This window comes from Rhinichthys klamathensis, unplaced genomic scaffold (genome assembly GCF_029890125.1).
Source record: "Rhinichthys klamathensis goyatoka isolate OS25496 unplaced genomic scaffold, OSU_Roscu_1.1 h1tg000229l_1, whole genome shotgun sequence".
NCBI classification, from domain to species: domain Eukaryota; kingdom Metazoa; phylum Chordata; class Actinopteri; order Cypriniformes; family Leuciscidae; genus Rhinichthys; species Rhinichthys klamathensis.
The window spans coordinates 3445907-3467538 of NW_026606753.1; the positions used below are offsets into that span (position 1 = coordinate 3445907).

At 36.3% G+C, this 21632-nt stretch overlaps 1 protein-coding gene across 4 annotated transcripts in view; it reads left to right on the forward strand.

Annotated features, from left to right (window-relative positions):
• Window positions 1-209: 209 nt before the first annotated feature.
• Window positions 210-21632, forward strand: part of uso1 (USO1 vesicle transport factor) — a 29439-nt gene continuing 8016 nt past the window's right edge. Inside the window, exons 1-17 of one of the 4 annotated variants that reach the window (XM_056265136.1) lie at window positions 210-455; window positions 891-977; window positions 2737-2801; window positions 2926-3002; window positions 5459-5470; window positions 6723-6823; window positions 6954-7056; window positions 9593-9648; window positions 9739-9859; window positions 9961-10139; window positions 10690-10830; window positions 15154-15242; window positions 15340-15494; window positions 16823-17028; window positions 17844-17864; window positions 20964-21074; window positions 21434-21552. In XM_056265136.1, coding sequence (XP_056121111.1) covers window positions 390-455; window positions 891-977; window positions 2737-2801; window positions 2926-3002; window positions 5459-5470; window positions 6723-6823; window positions 6954-7056; window positions 9593-9648; window positions 9739-9859; window positions 9961-10139; window positions 10690-10830; window positions 15154-15242; window positions 15340-15494; window positions 16823-17028; window positions 17844-17864; window positions 20964-21074; window positions 21434-21552 — 1709 coding nt within the window. In that variant the 5' untranslated portion in view covers window positions 210-389. The remainder of the gene's footprint in view (window positions 456-890; window positions 978-2736; window positions 2802-2925; window positions 3003-5458; window positions 5471-6722; window positions 6824-6953; window positions 7057-9592; window positions 9649-9738; window positions 9860-9960; window positions 10140-10689; window positions 10831-15153; window positions 15243-15339; window positions 15495-16822; window positions 17029-17843; window positions 17865-20963; window positions 21075-21433; window positions 21553-21632) is intronic. The other 3 variants (XM_056265137.1, XM_056265139.1, XM_056265140.1) reach the window with 3 other exon arrangements.

The following is a 21632-nucleotide window of genomic DNA, read 5'->3' on the forward strand; positions in this document are numbered from 1 at the left end:
ACTAAATGTATTATTCCCAAAACTTATACAGTCAGGTAAAGAGATCTAAGTTTTTCCAATAGTTTTTTTTTAACATGTGAAAAGCTACGACACACTGGACACACATGAGAGAATAGATTAGAGTCAATCAGAATGGTGTTTGACTGTAACTGTCTCTTTAAGAGACCGTCACTGACGCAGTGGTCAGCCACGTATCGCCACGTCTCTACGCATGCGCGTCTTAGTCAGTTCCGGGCTGGGTGCTGGTGTGTTGAGAGATCAACATCAGGCAGCTGCTGATTTTAATGACATTTACTTTCTGCCTGTCCTTTGGAATCTCTAGTTTAACTGACGTTTAATCTGTCTGTAGACCAACGTCTAAAATATTACTACAGCGGACACATAGAAAGATGAATTTCCTCAGGGGAGTAATGGGGGGGCAACCAACAGGCCCACAGCCGACTGGAGCAGAAACAGTGAGTTTAATTACTGCAAAAACAAATACATATATTTGAGAATAAATAAAAAATGAATACAGTTTATAAGCAGCTAAAAGCAACTGCTTATCAAGTCAATGACACACGTTAGATAATGCTTTCAGATCAGTAACGTTAGTTGATATACTGTGCACAGAAATATGAATATGATTAGATGTATAAGTTAGCCTATGAACCAGTGTTACAAAACATTTCTAAATGACACTTTCAAATCAGACCGTGTTTATGCTTGAACCTTGATGTGAAATATGTTCTATTACACTGTAAGTTAACTTATATGATGTTTGGTTTGTTACCAATAGTCTTTGCAAAGTGTTATTTTTACCATTGTGATGTTTCCAACTAAATTTTCTGTAGGGATAATGTAACTTCACTCTGACAAGGCATTTACCAACCGTTATTGTGTGTGTTCAGATTCAGAAGTTGTGTGACCGTGTGGCTTCATCCACCCTGTTAGAGGATCGAAGAGATGCTGTCCGTGCCCTCAAATCTCTGTCCAAGGTGACCAGCAATTAATGCTTGTGTTGATGTTTGTTATTGAGCTGTTGTAAATATACACTGCCATTTAAAAGTTTGGGGTCAGTAAGGAAAGAAATGAATGCTTTTATTCAGCAAGGATACATGCATACATTGATAAATAGTCTCTTTCTGTCAAATACAATATTTTCTATTGAACTTTCTATTCATCAAAGCATCCTGATTTTAAAAAGTATCACGTTTAATAATTATAAATGTTACTAGAGCATCAAATCAGCATTTTAAAATGATTTCTGAAGGATCATGTGAAACTGAAAATATTATTTCATAATATTACTGTATTTACTGTATTTTTGAGCCTTGGTGAGCATAAGAGTTTTCTTTTGCAAACATTCTTATAGACTCCATACTTACTTTTGAGTGACAGTATATGCTCAATAATATTGAAGCTTGCCGTAATTGAGCAATAAGGTACAAGAGATGTTGCTATATAGTGATTATAGCCACAGTTAAAAGCCGTTGTTTGCCACAGTGCTCAACAACCTCTTTATCCATGCATATATTGATAGGAATTTTTGAGTATCTTTTTCTTATTGCTTTTAATATATTTCTACATAAAGATTTTTCTTAAAGACCTCCTGTGGTGAAAATCAAGTTATTAATGTTGTCTATATGTCTAAGTGGTGTTTTTAAATATGCTTTAAGACAAACAATGTGCAAATGCACAAGTCAATATGCCACTTAATGCGTTTGCTTAAAGTCCTCCTGTAGTCAATAATTGTATCCCTTGCTGAGTATTTTCTCCTTAAAACTCCAGTGGTCTGAAGTCAGTTTGAAATCGCTGGTGTTTCTGACTTCACAAACTACCTTGTAACCAATCAGGTCAACGTGCCGGCGGGCTTTAGCATATCTTTACTATGCCGAGAAGCATAGGGAGTCTCAAGAGATGCCAGGTTATCTCGATATTTATTCTTTTGTTGAAAAATATGAAAAATCGGGTAGATTTAGGAATATAGCGGGTGTATGATGTATATTACGAGATTATGATGAATGCCTTTCTCCACTGACGTTCTGAGTTCTTCAAAGCGTTTCTAAGGATGCTGATTGTTAGAAGGTAGCTGTCTGAAGGCATGAAGAGAATTGTTTTTACAGGAAAAACTTTTAAATATGTAATAATAATGGTGATCAAAGATGAGTTTTAAGGGATAAAATGATTGACTACAGGGGGACTTTAAGCAAATGCATTAAGCGGCATCAGTCTGCTAGATATAGCCTAGTCCCTACTCCCTACAGAATGTTACTATGCAACTAAAATAACAATCCTCTATGGGAGTTGCACAGTGATATGGTGAACAGGTGTTATTTTGTGGAATATTGCACATTTTATAAAAAGCCTGTACACTTTTGGCACTGTTTATAATGCATATGTGATATTACAGTAAATAGAATATCAAAACAGAAGAAATCCAGTACATGCTGTGTTCGTTTCACTGTTAAAAACATGCCTTGAAAGTGATGTGAGGTGTGTTTTTTTTTAAGTGAAAATAATTCCTCCTATCCCGATAAGTAAGCCATCATAAACTGATTTGAAATAACAAATTGGTGGGAGTGTTCAGAAACAGTCATTATGCAGTTCCGTTTGGTGCAGCTAATGTTGCAGAAATTTCACTTCTGTCCCAGAAGTTAAATTTAAGGGTAATTTCATATATTTTTGATTGAAAATATAGCCTATACATTACTCAGTTGTTTGTTGAACATGTGTCAAGTAGATTTTTAATTACAGAAATACCGTGTGGAGGTTGGAAATATGGCGATGGACCATTTGGTTCGTATACTACAGACTGACCGGTATGTTTCACAATTTGGTCCCAAAAAAATTGCATTTACCATAAAGATAGGTCTTGTTGTGTTTTGTTGATATTACGTGAAAGGGCTTTGGGTTTAAACTTTAAAATTGTGTTTTTTAAAACAGGTCAGACACTGAAATCCTAGGTTACGCTTTGGACACTTTGTACAATATTGTTTGCAATGATGAAGAGGAAGAACCAGGTATGTTTAGGCTATATTCTTAATTTAGTCTGGTTCAGATATGTATGGAAGTAAAATAATGTCAAATGTTTTTGAAACAAAAAGTCTGTTGAATTGCACTACTTGAAAAAAATATGCATTGCATTAACCCTGCTTGTATTTTAATGCATTGTATTTTTAGGGCTTGCATTTTTATTGGCTGAAATTTAGCATGGTTGAATATTTCAGCTGTGAATATTTCAAATCAAAACATTTCAAACACATTTTCATTAGTAAAATTTCAATAATCCATATTCACCTTTTATAATTCACTTCCAAAATATTCAAACTGATTAAAAATACAACCTATAATATTCAACAGGCGGTTTTCGGTCCATTTTATTTCGCTTTGCAAATTCGCTTCCACAAATTCAGTGGTTCAAATTCGACAGTAAATTCAAAGTTGACATCCAGGAGCTGCAGGAAAAGCAGTAGATTACCGAGCATAATCTCCATCTGCTGTTAGTCGACCACACCAGCAGGGGACGCAAGCGCGTGTTGTTTGACGAAGACCAGAGCAACAGTTAGAGCAAGCCATTCATTCATTAAAAGTAACTTATTTTCAAAAATGTAAGTGTATTTGTGATTATTATGACGTCTGTTTTATGTGAAATTCAGTGTGTTCATGATTACTTTTCCTGTGTAGCCTGTATGCATCTTTCTCTACCATGAACGATATTATAATGTTATTCCCCCGATGCGGATGTACAGATCCAGTGTTACATTTGACATATTTCTCTTGGTTGTTTAGTTGCCTTAACCTTATATTGCAGCGATGTGCTGCATGCAGTACTAGGGTTTGGTTTCCCTCAATGTCAGGATTCCCCTGCTGGACATATAAAACGCTTAACGTAGCTTAATGGACTAATAGAGTGATATAAAAGACCAAACTCGCAGGCTAGCAGATGGACTCAGAATATGAACTTAATGCGCAAAGTTTAATGCTGAGCGTTTCTCAGTGATACTGGCATAAAGTTGTCTTGACATTGGACATTCGCACATTTAGGGACCGTCTCTAAAGTTACATACGACATTGGTATACACGTTTCTAACTTCAATACCATTTGAAAGGTGCCATTTGAAAGGAACCAACTGTAAAGTGTTCATGTAGGTGTCAGGCTCAGGCATAATGCGCAATATATTCAAATAGATTGAAGTTTGCTATTGAAGTTAGAAACGTTTAGGCCTATGAGACTTGTTACTTTAGAGACGGTCTCTAAATGTGCGAATGTCAACCCAATTTTACATTTAGTCTTTTAGCAGACACTTTTATCCAAAGCAACATACAGTTAAACTAACAATATAGAACAACAATATGAAAGTGCTACTTCCCAGTTTAATCTAATGCAGTACATGTACATGTACAATACATACTTCCAAAATAAGGTGCGAGTTTGGTCTTTTATATCACTGTAGTCCATTAAGCTACGTTAAGCATTTTGTCCTGACGGAAGGGGAATCTTTGAGTATGATGAGGTATTGAGGGAAACCGATTATAATCCCGTTCATTGTAGAAAAAGCAGATAACATGTAAGGCTACACAGGGAAAGTAACAATGAAGTTAATGAATGAAACATAAAAACAGCTTGTGTGCCTTTATCATCTTTTCCGCATATATAGGGCCTACTGACCCAGAAAATCGTCACAAAAAAACTTAATGCATGCTCAATTGTTGTAAATGAGTTTATGAATGAATGGCTTGCTCTAACTGTTGCTCTGGTCTTCGTCAACAACACGCGCTTGCACCCCCTGCTGGTGAGGTCGACTAACAGCAGATGGAGATTATGCTCGGTAATCGACTGCTTTTCCTGCAGCTCCTGGATGTCAACGTTGAATTTACTGCCGAATTTGAACCACTGAATTTGTGGAAGCGAATTTGCAAAGCGAAATAAAATGGACCGAAAACCGCCTGTTGAATATTATAGCTTGTATTTTTAATCAGTTTGAATATTTTGGAAGTGAAATATGAAAGATAAATATGGATTATTGAAATTTTACTAATTAAAATGTGTTTGAAATGTTTTGATTTGAAATATTCACAGCTTAAATATTCAACCATGCTAAATTTCAGCCAATAAAAATGCAAGCCCTAAAAATACAATGCATTAAAATACAAGCAGGGTTAATGCAATGCATTTTTTTTTCAAGTAGTGTAATTCAACAGACTTTTGGTTTCAAAAACATTTGGCATTATTTTACTTCCATAGATATGATCATGTTGGGATTTTATTTGAATTGTTTCAATGTCCATAAGCGTCTTGGGCTGATTCATGTCTTATTCTTCGATTCCAATTTCCAAATGAATAATTTTCTTTAAATTGTTCTTACAAACCTTATTTCAGTCTGTTCCTAGTCTCCCTCTTGCAGTTTGTTTGATGAGCTGGAAAATATTGTATATCTGATCCTCCTCCTTTTTCTTTCCATGTTTAATCCACCAGATGAATCTGAAGGTAAAGCACTTTTTTGTGCATGATGCTGTCTAACCACTAGCCCGTCCATGCTTTGAAATCCCCGTAGAATATATCCACTGCGTTTGAGACACTCAGAGAATTTCACAGTGATCTGAACTTAAATCATCATAAAGCAGCAAATTTTAGATGCCTGTATTACGGCATAATGACACTAGCAGTTTTGTTCTTCTCACAAGAGTTCCGTTAAATTAAGAAAAGTCTGTTTTTGAACAGTCTCAAGTGTTAACATGTTGTTAAACATTTAAAGTGTTAAAAAGATTTGTATAAATGAAAGAACCCAAATCCAGTTTATATTATAACACCTGTGCAGATTGTGCTGCTGGTCGGTAGATAAGAAAATGATCCAAAGCGTATTTATTTATTTATTTTATCAATGCCTAATTTCTGTTTACTGACAGTTGATCATTATGTTTGCACGGTAGGTCAATCAAAGTTTGAGCTACTGCATATTTTAGTGGTTGTTAATTATAATCTTCATTTATTTTCATGTAAGAGAATTAACATTGTGTACTAATAAACAATAATAATTTAAACAGTTAATAACAATTTTTGAATAATAATTGGATTTAGTGTATGTTTTTCGCTATTGTTGTTTTAGTTTTTTTTTTACAGTTTTTTAGGTTATGTTTAAGTTATTTACTTGTAATAAAGACACCATGAAATAAAAATAAAATTGCACTTTGAAAAAAAGGAAAGATAACTGCACTCGTCAAACTGTTTTTTGGTTTCCTTTAAGGCTGAATGAAAGTCTTGTCAGTATAGAGAATTGTCCTAGTATTAATAATATTTAGTGTAAAAGAAAAAAGTTTACTCTGTGTGGGAGAGGTTAAGCTTTAACTGGTGTGGGGTTTTGTTTGTTCTTCTTTTGTTTTATTTATTTATTTTGCTTTTCACCCTTTCCACTGTCCAATGTCCTAACCTGTGGGTTGATGTGCTTTTTTTCTGTCCCTCTTTGTATTAATACAGTTCTTGTCAGCAGACACATTCCACTGCTCTTCCGTCTGGAGGCTTGATAACATATGTACTGAAAATAGTTTATTATCTGGCTCTTTGCAACTTTATTGTGTGATCAGATTTAGCACAAAAGTTTATTTGTCTTCTTCTTAGTATAATACTTCCCATATCTTTCTATCTATCTCCCCTTTCCCCCTGCATTATCTGTGTTAAAATAATCAAATAGAAGTAAAGACAATAAAGAACAGGTTTCTCTGCATCGCATTTTCTCTTTCAGAGGAGAACCAGCAAAAGCAGGAGGATGATTTGGGAGCTCAGTTCACTGACAAGTTTGTCCAGGAACCAGAAAATGTCACTCTGCTCCTCACACTGTTGGAGGTAAGCTTAAACTGCCAACTATACTGTTTTTCAACTATTACAACTATTTTTCACATTTGTGGACGTCTTGTTGCTTTCCATATTTCCTTCACATATTCCTGATGTTGTTTGACTGTTTTCCATGCTGTAGGAGTTTGACTTTCATGTCCGCTGGCCAGGTGTTAAGCTCCTAACTGCACTTTTGAAAAACCAGTGTGCTCAGGTCCAAGGCATTATCCTGGTCAGCCCAATGGGTGAGTCAAAAAAATTCTTTTGCTCTTGTAATTATCTGATAGTTTAGAACTATTTGCCAGTACAGATTGTTTGGTAGTCAGATTTTTTTTTATCTACCCTGTTATATATTATCATATTACACATTTTGCTAACTTTATTTACTTTTTAGCCAGCTGAGATATCTAAAAAACAGCTCATTTCAGAATCTGTTGACTCATATGACACAAATGTGAACCAATTGACTAACACAATTAAAAAAGATGACTTACACATTCTTCTTAAATTCAAACTGGTCTCAGTTATAAATAGAAATTCTGAAACAAAAAGCCCCACATAAATTCACTTCACTCAAAAGTTAAAATTCTGTCGTCATTTACTCACCCTCACGTTATTCCAAAGTCATACCTATATGACTTTCTTTAATCTGACAGAATAATGATGACAGAAATTTCATTTTTGGTGAAAAAAGCGATCTCCTGAGTTTTAGAACCAAAGTATTTTACATTTACATTTAATCATTTAGCAGACGCCTTTATCTAAAGCGACTTACAAATGAGGAGAGCAATCAAGCAAACAATAGGGCAAAAAAAATGCAAGTTCTAGCAGAGTACATGTAGCAAGGTTTATTTTTTTGTGGAATAAAAAAAATAGAATAGAATAATAAGTGTTAATATTTACGGGTCAAGTGTTGACGAAAAATATGAAAATGGTTGAAAACTCAGCTGCTCGGGTTGAGTTAGGCAGGCCATTTCACCAGCAACATTGGTGGTCATTAAAATTTTTGGGATGTGCTGATGTTGCACTGCTTGCTTGAAATATAACATCCAATATATACTGAACGTGAGTGGCATGGCAAAACTGCAGTACCCTTTTGTTCATTTAATCCCTGAGTATGTGCCACTCCCAAAAATCAAGGCAGCCATACAAGTTAATATGTGGTTTGAGGGTAGGTTTTAGTGGTTAAAGACTTTCATTTGTACTTGATTGGAGTATGTCCAGAGTGACAGCCATGTCATGTGAGTGCTTTATATTTATATATATATATATATATATATATATATATATATTGCTAGTACTGGGTTGGACCCCCTTTTGCCTTCAGAACTGCCTTAATTCTTTGTGGCATTGATTCAACAAGGTGCTTCCTCAGAGATTTTGGTCCATATTGACATCATGCAGTTGCTTCAAATTTGTCGGCTGCACATCCATAATGCAAATCTCCTGTTCCACCACATCCCAAAGATGCTCTATTGGATTGAGATCTTGTGACTGTGGAGGCCCTTTGAGTATAGTGAGCTCATTGGAATGTTGAAGAAACCAGTTTGAGATGATTTGAGCTTTGTGGCGTGTTTTTCTGCTGAAAGTAGGCATCAGAAGATGTGGTCATAAATGTTGAGCATGGTCAGACTCAGCAACAATACTCAGTTTGGCTGTGGTGTTTAAGCGATGCTCAGTTGGTACTAAGGGGCCCAATGTGTGCCAAGAAAATATCCCCCACACCATTACACCACCAGCAGCCTGAAACGTTGATACAAGGCAGGATGTATCCATGCTTTCATGTTGTTTACACTAAATTCTGACCCTACCATCTGAATGTCACAGCAGAAATCGAAACTCATTTCTACTCATTTCTAATTGCTGCATCAGACCAGGTAACATCTTTCCAATCTTCTATTGTCCAATTTTGGTAAGCCTGTGCAAGTTGTAGCCTCAGTTTCCTGTTCTTAGCTGACAGGAGTGGCACCCGGTGTGATCTTCTGCTGTAGCCCATCTGCTTCAAGGTTTGATGTTTTGTGCGTTCGGAAATCCTCTTCTGTAACGAGTGATTATTTGAGTTACTGTTGCTTTTCTATCAGCTTGAGCCAGTCTGGTCATTCCCCTCTGACCTCTGGCATTTACAAGGCATTTTCTCCCAAAGAACTGCTGCTCGCTGGATATTTTCTCTTTTCTGGACAATTCTTTGTAAGCCCTAGAGATGGTTGTGCATGAAAATCCCTGTAGATCATCAGTTTCTGAAATACTCAGACCAGCCCGTCTGGCACCAACAACCCTGCCACAATCAAAGTAACTTAAATCACCTTTCTTGCCCATTCTGATGCTCAATTTGAACTTCAGTTCTCATTCAAACTCCTCTTGACCATCAGTTTCCACAAAATATTAATCAGCACAAGTGTTTTCAACATTGATAGAAAAATGTCTTGACCACCAAATCAGCATATTCAAATGATTTCTGAAGGATCATGTGACACTGAAGACTAGAGTAATGGCTGCTGAAAATTAAGCTTTACCATCACAGGACTAAATTACATTTTAAAACATTTAGAAAGTTGTGGAAAGGCATGTTTTCAGCATTATGCGAACACTGTATTTCTATTCCTCATTCACTTTTATTCATTTGTGTCAAGTTAAATATGGTGTCTACTGTCACTTAGGTCGAAATCTGTGCTACCTGGGGACTTCAGCTCCGCATTCAGCACTATCATTCTTTAAAGCTGTTTGGATTATTTTATCGATATCTAGTTTTTAATGTTGATTTCTTTTTTTCTTACTCTGCAGGAGTGTCCAGGTTAATGGATCTCCTAGCTGACTCCAGAGAAGTTATCCGTAATGATGTAAGTGTTATTGCTCTACATTACCATGAGTGTTCATACAGGAAGTCTCTGTTGAAATTAAATTAATCAATTTGACCTTTTTCCATTAAGGGTCTCCTACTGCTGCAGCAGCTCACCAAAGGCAACGCAGCAATTCAGAAAATTGTGGCCTTTGAAAATGCATTTGAGAGACTTCTTGATATCATCACAGAGGAAGGTTCTAGTGATGGAGGTATGCAGTTAACAATCCCATTTAATTTAAAATGGAGAAGGACACTCGTGAATTTCCAAAGGTGGCAAGATTGTGCATTAAGCTCCCTATTCACCTCACAGGTATTGTGGTGGAGGACTGTCTCCTATTGTTGCTCAACCTCCTGAAAAACAATAGCTCCAACCAGAATTTCTTTAAAGAAGGCTCCTATATACAAAAGATGAAGCCGTGGTTTGAGGTTGGGGATGACAACTCTGGCTGGTCAGCGCAGAAGGTCACCAACCTCCATCTAATGCTGCAGGTCTGAAATGAAGAATCCATTTAATATGTTTTTCTTAGTGTCACAATTCACACACACACACAAAAAAAAAACATACACAGTAAATTGGATGTTTTTATACAGATTAAATGAATGGTTAAGTATTATTGGTACTACTTTGCAATAAGATTTAATTTAACATTACTTAACTATATTAGTTAATATGATCTAACAATTAACAATACCTCTACAGCATTTATTAATCTTAGTCAATGGTAATTTCACCATTTTCAAATGCATTATTAAAATCCAAAGTTGTATTTGTTAACATTTGTTAATGCACTAACATGAACAAACAATGAAAAATAGATTTAACAAAGATTTAACATTTAAAGATTAATAAATGCTTTAAAAATATATTGCTCATTGTTAGTAAATGAGATCTTGCTGTAAACTTCTCCTCTTCTTCCTCTACTACTTCTTCTTCTTCTTCCCCTCCTCCTCCTCCTTTTGCCACATTATAGAAGCAAGTCAGTGAGTATTGTTTTGTTTTTGCCGAGTTAAAATCTCTTGTTGTGTTTTGTCTCTGTAGCTGGTGCGAGTGATGGTTTCTCCAGTAAACTCTCCAGGGGCTACTGCCAGCTGTCAGAAAGCCATGTTCCAGTGTGGTCTCCTCCAGCAGCTGTGCACCATCCTCATGGCCACAGGTGTTCCTGCAGACATCCTCACAGAGGTCAGATTATTCTCAGAATCTTATTTTAATTGGCTTAGTTTACACTAAAGGCCTGTGTTCTGCTCCATATAGCACACAGTTGAGCACATAAGCCATTCAAAGTATATTCCACTGACCGTGAACACGGATGTATGTATGCGATGTAGTGACTGTTTCTGAGCATTCAAATCACTTGCACATGTGCACAAGTTTGGGCTAACGCAAAAATCAGGCTGTATATGTATACATCAGTGGACTATGTTACGGAGGAAAATTGCGACATGTGGAAGAGACAAATTGTATGGATACCGTGCAATAATTTCAGTTTAACTGCCCAGTGATCCTAGCCTGGATGCCAGCCCGAACCCCGCCCACAACATTTTTTGGTCGGGAAGTTCGGTCTGGACTCGATCCATTGAGGAGTAATTATGATCGATTCAGAATTAGTCGGGCCAATCAAATTGCCAGGGCGGGCTTTATACGATGATGGACAGATGATCTGCAGTTACGTAATCATCGCGTTATCAAAGAGCGCTTGGGTTGAACTGGTTTCCCTCAAAGTTGACTGCAGCTGGAGAATTGAGATGTATAGATTCCGCTATCGCGTCTGTTGTAAAAGAAATCGACAGCGCATGAATTTTAAAAGACGAACAGAGAACTGCAATCAAGGCATTTGTCGATCGGAAAGATGTGTTTGCCGTCCTTCCTACGGGATTCGGCAAAAGTTTATTTTATCAGCTGGCTCCGATGGTCGCTAAGAAGATGGGACGCAATGAAAACCCTGTGGTCGTTGTGGTTTCTCCTTTGGTCGCACACTCGCACTCATGGTGGTCCAAGTAAAAGAAGCAACACTCATTATTTTACTACTTCTTCCAGCGTGCGTGCAGTTGAGTTCTGTTGAATCTATGCTATGCAACTATGTAGCTGACTTACTGCGTTGCTCTGATTGGTTGTAGGTCTATCCAATTGAGTGCAGAGGTTTTTTTTTCCTGGTTCGGTTAAGACACGCCTCATAATCAAAGCCCTATGGAGCAGTATCAGACTCACATTCTGATTTTTTGTTTGTTTGTTTGTTTTGTCGTTCATTGTCCAAAAGTATAAATGCAGACTGCAGGAATGTTTCCTCTAGTGGTTGACCGATTCGACCGAGTCTTTGAATATCTAATTAACATTTCATTTATAAAACCTTGTAAACTTCAGGCAATCCAGCTGTGAGATCTTGTAAAGTGTGCATTTGTAGCCTGCATAAAAATGTGTGTACTAGCGGAGTAACGGTTCACATGTCTCACAGCTCAGGTTGTATCACGGTTTTAGGGTCACGGTTTCGGTACGGTTTGTTATGTCCTATGTTCAGGAAAAAAGTGTAATAAACTGTAACTGTTTACTGCCTTTCTTTATTTGTGAAAAATACTGTAATAGTATTACGAAACCGAGAAGTTGTGATCTAAAGTAAAAAATCTTATTTTACTTTTTTTTTTTTTTTTTTTTTTTTTTTTTAAGTTCAATATTTTCAGATTATTTTAGTAAATGGTTCACTAATTGTTATGCATGTGGTTTTACTATCTTTTTAATTAAAAAGCATGATATCATATACTGTCTTTATATCAGCCACCCTGTTCTCTTAGATATCGGCGATCGAAAACATCTATCAGTCGACCGGTAGTTTCCTCCATTGCCTGTGTTCTCTCATCCATGGCATGAGTTCAGAACCATTGTGAGATGTGATGTGTGTACAATAGAGGTGTGAATCTTCACTTGCCTCACGATTCAGAGGGCAACGATTCAATCATAAATTGATTCTCGATACTGCTTTTCCTCCAATTCTTTTATTAGTAATACTTATTATATTAATAATGGTTATTTTTGTTTTTTGTCTTTGTTATTAAAAATAAGAACAAAGATGTAATTAACAATCCTAGAAACAACTGAAATTACCAGTGCATTACATTTGATCATTTCATATCTATTTAACAGAAGCATTGAAATAAGTGAGAAATAATACAGACATTTAATAATCAAATTTAAAAGTAGTCACTGCATAGTCTTTAGTGTATTAGTTATAAATAAATTGATTATTAAAGCTACAAAAGTTATTCAGTCAAGAGCAGTGAGTGATTCCCTCTTTTATTTTGTTGTTTGATTAACATTAATAGCACCAGGTTTATTATATTAAGACCTAATGCACAGAAAATGTTACACATCAGATTTTTTCCCCCAACTGTTTACGTTCACTTAAGATGTAACATGCATCTTGGCGAGTATTCACGTAAACATTGTCTATTTAGACAATTCTGTGTGTATTTGACCATTCAAGCTCAATATGCCTCTAAAGAGAACTGAATTCGGGATCGCATGCTGTCTGAGGCCTTGTTTACACTGCAGGTCTTGATGCCCAATTCTGATTTGTTGCCTATATCCTATTGTCTATATATTTTTTGACCGTCCGTTTACACGTACTTTCAATTGGGACCCATATCCGATTAGTGTGTTTACACTTGACATACTATCTGAAACATCGCGCATGCTTAAAGGGGATTCTTGCACAGATGGACGAATGCGAAATATGCTTGGTGCTAGCTCTGCGATATATGCGAAGTTCGCCAAACATCACCATGATTTTGAGGTAGAGGAGGATGAAAAGTGCCATCATTGTAGCCTGCAAATATGCTTCAGTTATTGTGTGCGAGAGAGATCTCAGGACTGGTGGGAGCATATTGTGACGGGCTTTAACGAGAAGCAGTGGGTCCCAAATTTTAAGCCAACCTTTGATACGTTGTGACAACGTTTGTCCACATTCCTCTCCTACGACGACACAACGTTTCGTCGGGCCATCCATCTCTCGTCATTAAACTGCGGATATTTTGGATGGCCCGATGAAACATTGTGTCGTCGTAGGAGAGGAATGTGGACACACGTTGACACAACATATCAAAGGTTGGCTTGCTCATCCTAAAATTTCGGACCCACTGCTCCTCGTTAAAGCCCGCCACGATCTCATGAAAGTGCGTTTATTGCACGATTTTTTTTTCACGTTGCATTTAGGCCTACGCCAAAAATATAGATTTATGGCGTTTAATACGCACGTTTACAGTGCGTATCATATGCAAGCAAAAACTTTTTTTGGCGTAGGCTATAAATGGCATGAGAAATAAAATTTGTGCTATAGATAGGCTACTCACTTTTATGAGATCATGTTGTATGTTCCCACCTGTCCTGAGATCTCGCTGCGCTTCGTCCATCTGAACAAGAAGACCCCTTTAAACATGCGCGATGTTTCAGTCAAGTGTAAACACATGACTCGGATATGGGTCACAATTTAAAGAACGTGTAAACGGACGGTAAAAAAAATCGGATATAGGCAACAAATCAGAATTGGGCATCAAGACCTGCAGTGTAAACGAGGCCTCAGACAGTGTGAGTAATGCATTGAGATCTTTGCGTGGCTTGATGCGCTTAACTCTTTTTAGCAACAAGCACGTCCCGCATTTTATTTTCTCATTCATGCATGTTCTTTTTGTGTAAACCGAAACATCAGACACAAGTGCTTTGCTTACGAAGGACATACGCAACATTTTTATTAATATAGCCCATAATGGACTACTTTATTTACAATAAAACATTATATTATACTGTATGTATAATAGGCCTATTTAATCACAGTTTTTACAAATCGATTCGTTTTTTATGCATCGATGCAGAATCGTTCACAACAGCATCGTGATTGATCATCAAAAACGATTATATTCCACAGCTCTATACAAAAGACATGAACAGAAGCAAAATGTCCAGTTTTTTTTTACTCTTATCATTCTTGCTGCTCTCAATTGTTCAAGCCACTTGACACAATGATGCATGTGTCATTACTATAGCAACCAATGTAGATAACTAACTATTTAGACCACTGCTCAAAGAAGTGGATCTCTATTGAGCCCTTATAAAGTGGCCATTCACACAACACGTTTTTGCATTGAAAAACGCAAGACACGAGCAGTGGACTGGAAAAATGGCTAGGTATTGAGCAAGTTTCACATATTTTAGCTTAAATGCATGTTTTAAGAATGCCATGTCATGCACACAAGGTTTAAAAACCACCGTCTAGTTAATTTTTACATGGAGAACAATGGAAAAGTAGCACAGTGGAATTCAAAAACATGTTATGTGTGAACATGTTATTCTGCCGGTGCAGCATTCAGCTCTAAAAATCTGCTTTGAAAAAAAGAAATTGCACAGAATTGCATAATGTTTCTTAAATTATACGGTTTCTTAAATTATACCGTTTTTTTAACGGTTTTTAATGTACCACTGAAATGTTTGAACTTTTTTCTATTTGTCTTTCTTGTACAGACCATCAATACTGTGTCTGAGGTCATACGTGGATCTGAAGTGAATCAGGACTACTTTGCATCTGTTAACGCACCATCCAATCCACCCAGGTCTGGTTTGTCCTTTGTACTGTTTTTGAAACCATAATCAAAAAAGTCTTTTCTGGTAAAGAGTTGAGAATATGAACTTGTTGGCTGTTTTCTTCAGGCCTGCAATTGTGGTTCTTCTCATGTCAATGGTGAATGAGAGACAGCCGTTTGTTCTCCGCTGTGCTGTACTTTACTGCTTCCAATGCTTCCTGTACAAGAACCATAAAGGACAAGGGGAGATTGTAGCCACACTGCTGCCCTCCACTATAGATGGTAAGGGTTGCCCCGACTAGTCGCTTGGTTATGCCATTAGTTGGTGCAGGCTGTTCATGACTTCATTTGCACTTATTTTATACATGGTGACAGCAGGAAGAAAATTTTTCTGTCCAGAAAATTGTGTAGCTGTGTCATTTTCTGTGTATAGTCACCTGTAATTACCAAATAAATTTAGAATTACATGTAAAGTAAAACAAAGGCACTTTGTGTTACCTAGGCACATTATTATAATTATAATAATATAAATAAAAAAATATATTTTTTTATACATATTTTTTTGCCATATATTTACGCACCAGCACTTTGGACATCTGAGTAGGGTAACTAATTTGATTATTGATTAGTCGCGTCTGCGCGCTGTGCTCGGGAAACCATCAGCCAGTCACGTCGCTTTACAGTAGAGAATAACCCATTTCTATGGACAAAATGCATATGTAAAATAGCGGAGGACACAGAGTGAGCTGCTGCGGGAAAGGTATATGATCTAAGTTGTCCGAAACATGAGAATGCTTTATGTTAATAACTTAAGCAGTTCAAAATAAAGCATAAGCGTTTACCACGTCTTGCCCTCTCGCGCTTTGACAGATGCGTGTGCTGTTTAATGCCTTTGGCACAGCGCATTTCCTCAGAGCATAAGTTACATTTTATGGTTATATCCTCATCTGTAAATGTTAGAAGTTCCAGCAAGTATTTCCATTTTGCATATTCTGACATAAACTTCACAGACTTCAATGAACGTGCACGTCAAACAGACGGAGCGCAGAAGAATAGGAGCGCAATAATTCTGACTAAAATATACATTTTGCTAAAAAAAGAAAATGTTAGAAATTAGGTGTAGGTTTAAAAATATACATGTAACACAAGTAATCATATTTATGAGAACAGTAACAGTAAAGGCACTAATGTTGGAATAGCCCATTAATGATAATAATGGTGAATAAATACTATGGTCATACGAGTGAATGTGTTCCTTTTGTGCTTTTTTTTTTCATTTTATTTTATTATTGATTTTTTAGTCGTTTTAATTTCTGCTTTAAAATACTAAGCAATCAGTTGTTTTTAGGTTTAAAATTTAGTTTTTTGCTTATGTACAGCATAGCCTACATAGATACATTCACTATACATGGTTTCATAGGCTTTATATTACACTTTTTTTTTTTGGAGGACAGCATTGGGCAGGATATGGAATAATATTGTTTAAAATAATGGATAATTTTTAATGGATAATGAATTTTAGATTTTTTCAGATTAATCGGATAAGTAATCGACAGATTATACTTTAATATTGTTTTTTTTTTCTTTTTTCTTGTCTGTCCGTCCCTCAGCTAACTCTATCTCAGCGGGACAGCTGTTATGTGGAGGTCTGTTCTCAGCAGACTCTCTGTCAAACTGGTGTGCCGCTGTGGCTCTGGCTCATGCGCTGCAGGATAACCTCACCCAGAAAGAGCAGCTACTGCGGGTACAGTTGGCCACCAGTCTGGGCAAGCCACCCGTTTCCCTTCTGCAGCAGTGCACCAACATCCTGTCCCAGGTATCCATTCTCAAACTTATAATGTGTGTTTAGTCAACATTTTGGGTTTAATTGGGCTCATTGACGATAGTCAGGGCTATTAAACCTTTTGGGGTTTTTAATGTTTTGCCTCAGTAATTCTACCATATCTGTCTTTTTGGACACTGTCTGTTGAAAAGACGAGAATATGTTGTGTTTTGGTTGCTGGTAGGGGTGTGCGATAGGTATGATATAGTTAAGCAATATCATACAAGTAAGATTTCTATTTTGCCCTGAATATCAGCATGATTGCAAATGTTTATTGAACTGTTGTATAAAATCATTATTACAATATGTTAAGATTAAGTTATATTTTAGACACCATATTGTCTGTTTTGTTCTTTTTCGTGAACTAGTGTGTCTCCGAGCTATACACAGTGGTGTTTTGTTCCTAAATAAATTAGCTTTTTTTCTTTCCGAATCGAATGAACGAATGACTCAATGAATCAGTCATAAAGAGAGTCAGAAAATGTTCAGAATGAGATATAATTTTCTGTCAATATCACACACCCCTAGTTGCTGATCTACTCCATGGGGTGTTGATTTGCTAGTTTGTTCTCAGGCTAAACATCAAGACCAACTTTTTCAATCAGTAGCATGCCTTTCCACCCGCTAGACCAGCACCAAACCAGCATAAACCAGCCGCAACCATCTTAAAAGTTCATGCTGGTCTAAGCTGTTTTTTCGACAGTTCTGGGCTAGGTTTCCCAAGATTTGGGACATTCTCAACTCGTATGGGAATGGTAGCTTGTGGTTGTCACTGAATATCAAAGTGAACTGTGCTGTGGTTTTTGCAGGGTGATAAGCTCGACCGGAGGGTGAGTATCTGAGCGTGGACAGTTTAATGTGATGGTGTGGCTTGGCCTCATTTCCACAATGGGGGTTCATTAGGTGTTCTTTTGTGTTCCTTCTGTTTGCTGTGTCTGCCCTGTTTGTTGTGTTCCCTTACTGACCCTGGCAGCCCTGGCTTTGACCGTTTGATTTTTAACTGCTGGCTGCATGCTATGGTCTTTCGGGCTTATTCTGGAAGAGACAGAAGTTTCGGACTCTGTGAAATCTGTACTGTTATTCACCCCTTTCAGGTGGCTGCTAAGTCCAATGAGTTTGACTAAATATTCACTCAAAATTAGAGAATTGTCATTAAAATAGAATACTGTTTTGATCATGTTTTAAATTAGCAAAGTTCAAAAACACATGCATTAAGATATACTAGCTAGTTTATTGCTGCATAAAATAATTTCTTTTGAATGTGGATTGAATCCATTTAACAATAAACATGCCAACATAAATGCATAAATACAACAGAACAAAAAGGCTGGCGTAGCTGGCAACTTTGTTTAAAAAAAATGCTGGTGGTGAAAGAGTTAAAACTCAAAGCAGCCTAATATTCCTGATGCGCTGCTGTCTAAGAGCTGCACAGATCCAATATACTGGTAAACAAGCGTTTTAGACAGAATCGACTAGGTTCTAGGATACTCACCAAGACAGGCATTTTGATCAAATTTTGTGTGAATTCGAAGAAGTGAAAGAGAACTCGATTAAGTATTTGATCAGCTTTCCCGGCACACGCTTTGGATGTATGCGCACACAAAACTTCTCAAACAGTAAGTAGCATTGAGTTCTCTTTCGCATCGTCGTGCACTTGAATATTTAAATTCGCAAGGCTTAAAAGCATGTGGAAAGGATACATTTTCATGAAGATGCAGCACTGGCCTGATGGTAGTCCTTATTGTCAAGCCCTGCTGTATTTTATACAGATTTCATTTTGTTTTGGCAAGTATTTAATTATTTTACCCAAATAAAAACGGATTATGCAACAGACATTATACAACTCCGTGCCTTCATGCAGTTAATTACTAAATCATCGGTTTGTTATATCGAACTCTTTCTACAGCCGATATGCAGATTGTTTTAAATTGATCAAAAATCGTCCGATACACCGGTGCATCTCTTCTCAGAACTATTCCTGATAGCTTTTTCTGCTGCCCAGTACTTTCCTGTTTTGCTTTTTACAAATTGTTTTTATGCACATCTTAGTTATCTTGTTGATAATTATTATCTTGTTTGAAAAGTTAATAATTACTTTTAAATTTCCATTATGCCTTTTTTTAACCCCTAAAACTAACAGTTATTATAAGCTAGCGCTTACAGACGCTGATGTTTTTAAATAAAACCCTCTCCATAGTGTTTGAATGGAAACTTTCATAGTCCCTTTTGAACACCATATTATAGCCATTTTGTAATATAGAATACCTTTCAGAAGTGAACTTTTTTGAAAGAAAGTAATAGTTTCATTAATCAAGGACGCATTCAATTGATCAGTAATGGCAGTAAAAACATTTATGATGTTACAAAAGATTTCGAAGTCAAATAAATGCTGTTCTTAAAAAAAAAAAAGTATCATGGTTCTGACAAAAATATTAAGCAGAACAGCTGTTTTCAACATTGATGATATAAACTGTTTCTTGAGCACTAAATCAGCGTATTAGAATAATTTCTGAACGATCTTGTGACTGAAGTCATTTAAAATGCTGCTTTGCCATCATAGGAATATAATAAATAAAAAAAAACAGTTATTTTAAATTGTAATTTTACAATATCACTGTTATTAAATGCAGCCTTGATGAGCATAAAATACTACTTCTTTTTTTAAACATAAATAAATAAATAAATTCTTACCAGCACCACTTTTGAAGGGAGTGTAAGTAACGCAAGTATCGTTCACTGTTTACGCTGAAAAATAGTGACATGTAGTGTGCTACGAGTACTTGGCTGTTGTAGTTCTTCAAAAATACAAAGTGTGGAATTTTAAACACTTTATGCACTCAGTGGTTAACTTTCTTGAAGAAGTGGAGAGGCTAGTAGTACAAGTACTAATGGCAACACATCACGTGCATTTGAAAATTTTTTATTAAAAAAGTGAATTCTTCTGTGTAGTAAAAATGTTAAATGTTCCATTTGACATCACACTACTCTTCTAAAATGTATACACTATATGGTAGAGTTGATAGTGTAAGTGCATAGTATAATTAGTACACCATTTGGGATGCAACTCTTGTCATCTTTTTAAGGTTGTCTTTGTATTTAGACCACACTTTACACTGAGACACTTCAGATTTTGTGTTTGTGTTGCAATTATCCTGATGGTATTTTATCCTAAAAAAAATATTTAAAAAAGATTAGGGTCCAACTTTCCCATGCCTAATGACTGCTTATTAATAGTTAGTAAGGTAGTTAAGTTTAGGAATTGGGTAGGATTAAGGGATGTCGAATATCATCCAGAATAAGGCATTGATATGTGCTTTATAAGTACTAATAAACAGCCAATATCCTAGTAATATGCATGCTAATAAGCACCTAGGTAATAGTGAGAATTGGACTCTAAACTAAAGTGTTGCCTCTGGTTTTTAGGCCACTCGAAATTTGAAATCAAAACTAATCCTAACAAATAGCACACTATTGGCTATATAGACGCCTGTTTTTCTTTAGCTCATAAATGTTGAATAGAATTTGCCAACGAACATTTTTAAATTAAGTTTATTTATTATCTGTAGACTAATTAGTGGAAAATCCTTTGGTCACAAACATCTTATGTAAGATCAGATAAGATCGATTGCAAGCAAAACAGGTCAAAAACAAGTTCTAACTGAAAGCAACCATCTGCAATTTTGCTATTTATTGTATTTCTGCAGAAATTAGCAAATACGATTTGGAGAACCTTGGAAATACTGCCTAAAAGGACTTAAAATGTAAATTTTACAATGTTAAGGGACTTGTTTCTTGCAGTAGTGTCTTTATCAATTTATTTGCTCATTTCTTAGATGTTATAGTTGTACGTTAGCTCAATATAAATGTGTATGGCAGTATGAGTGTGTGATCAAGACTGTATAATTGTGTTTTTTTTTTTCTGTGTTCAGGGCAGTAGGGTGCAGACGAAGGTCGGTCTCCTCATGTTGCTCTGCACCTGGATTAGTAACTGTCCAATCGCTGTCATGCACTTTCTGCACAATCAAGACAATGTTCCCTTTGTATCCTTTTATCCATACACACACACACACACACCTGATTTATATAGTTGATATACACACAAACAGTGTATAACTAATCTAATTGTATTGGTACAGTGATGATAAAAAGTTTGAATCTTAGTTAATGATTCACAGAGCGACTTTATTTTTAACTGTTTAACTCTGTATGGAAGGGTAGTTCTGATCGCAGCTTGGTATGCAATAAATTACATCACAGCAACCACATTACATTTTCAATCTTTTTAGATTAGAGTACAGCAAGTGTAAACTTGTCTGTGGTTTTTATGGCTCGTGTCATTTTGAGTACAGTTACCTGTTTGTCAGATACTGTTTTGTGTTTCCTTAAATTATGTGGTCAGCTGACAGGTCAAATTTCAGAAAACCTGGGTGAGGATGAGCGACTGGTTCAGGGTCTGTGTGCTCTGTTGTTGGGGATTTGTATCTACTATAATGACAACAGCTTAGAGAATTACACCAAGTATGTTCTTAATTTATGCTTTTTTTCTATTTCCACTCATGCTTTCTTTTGTTCATATTTCTTGGTCTTATAACTAAAGC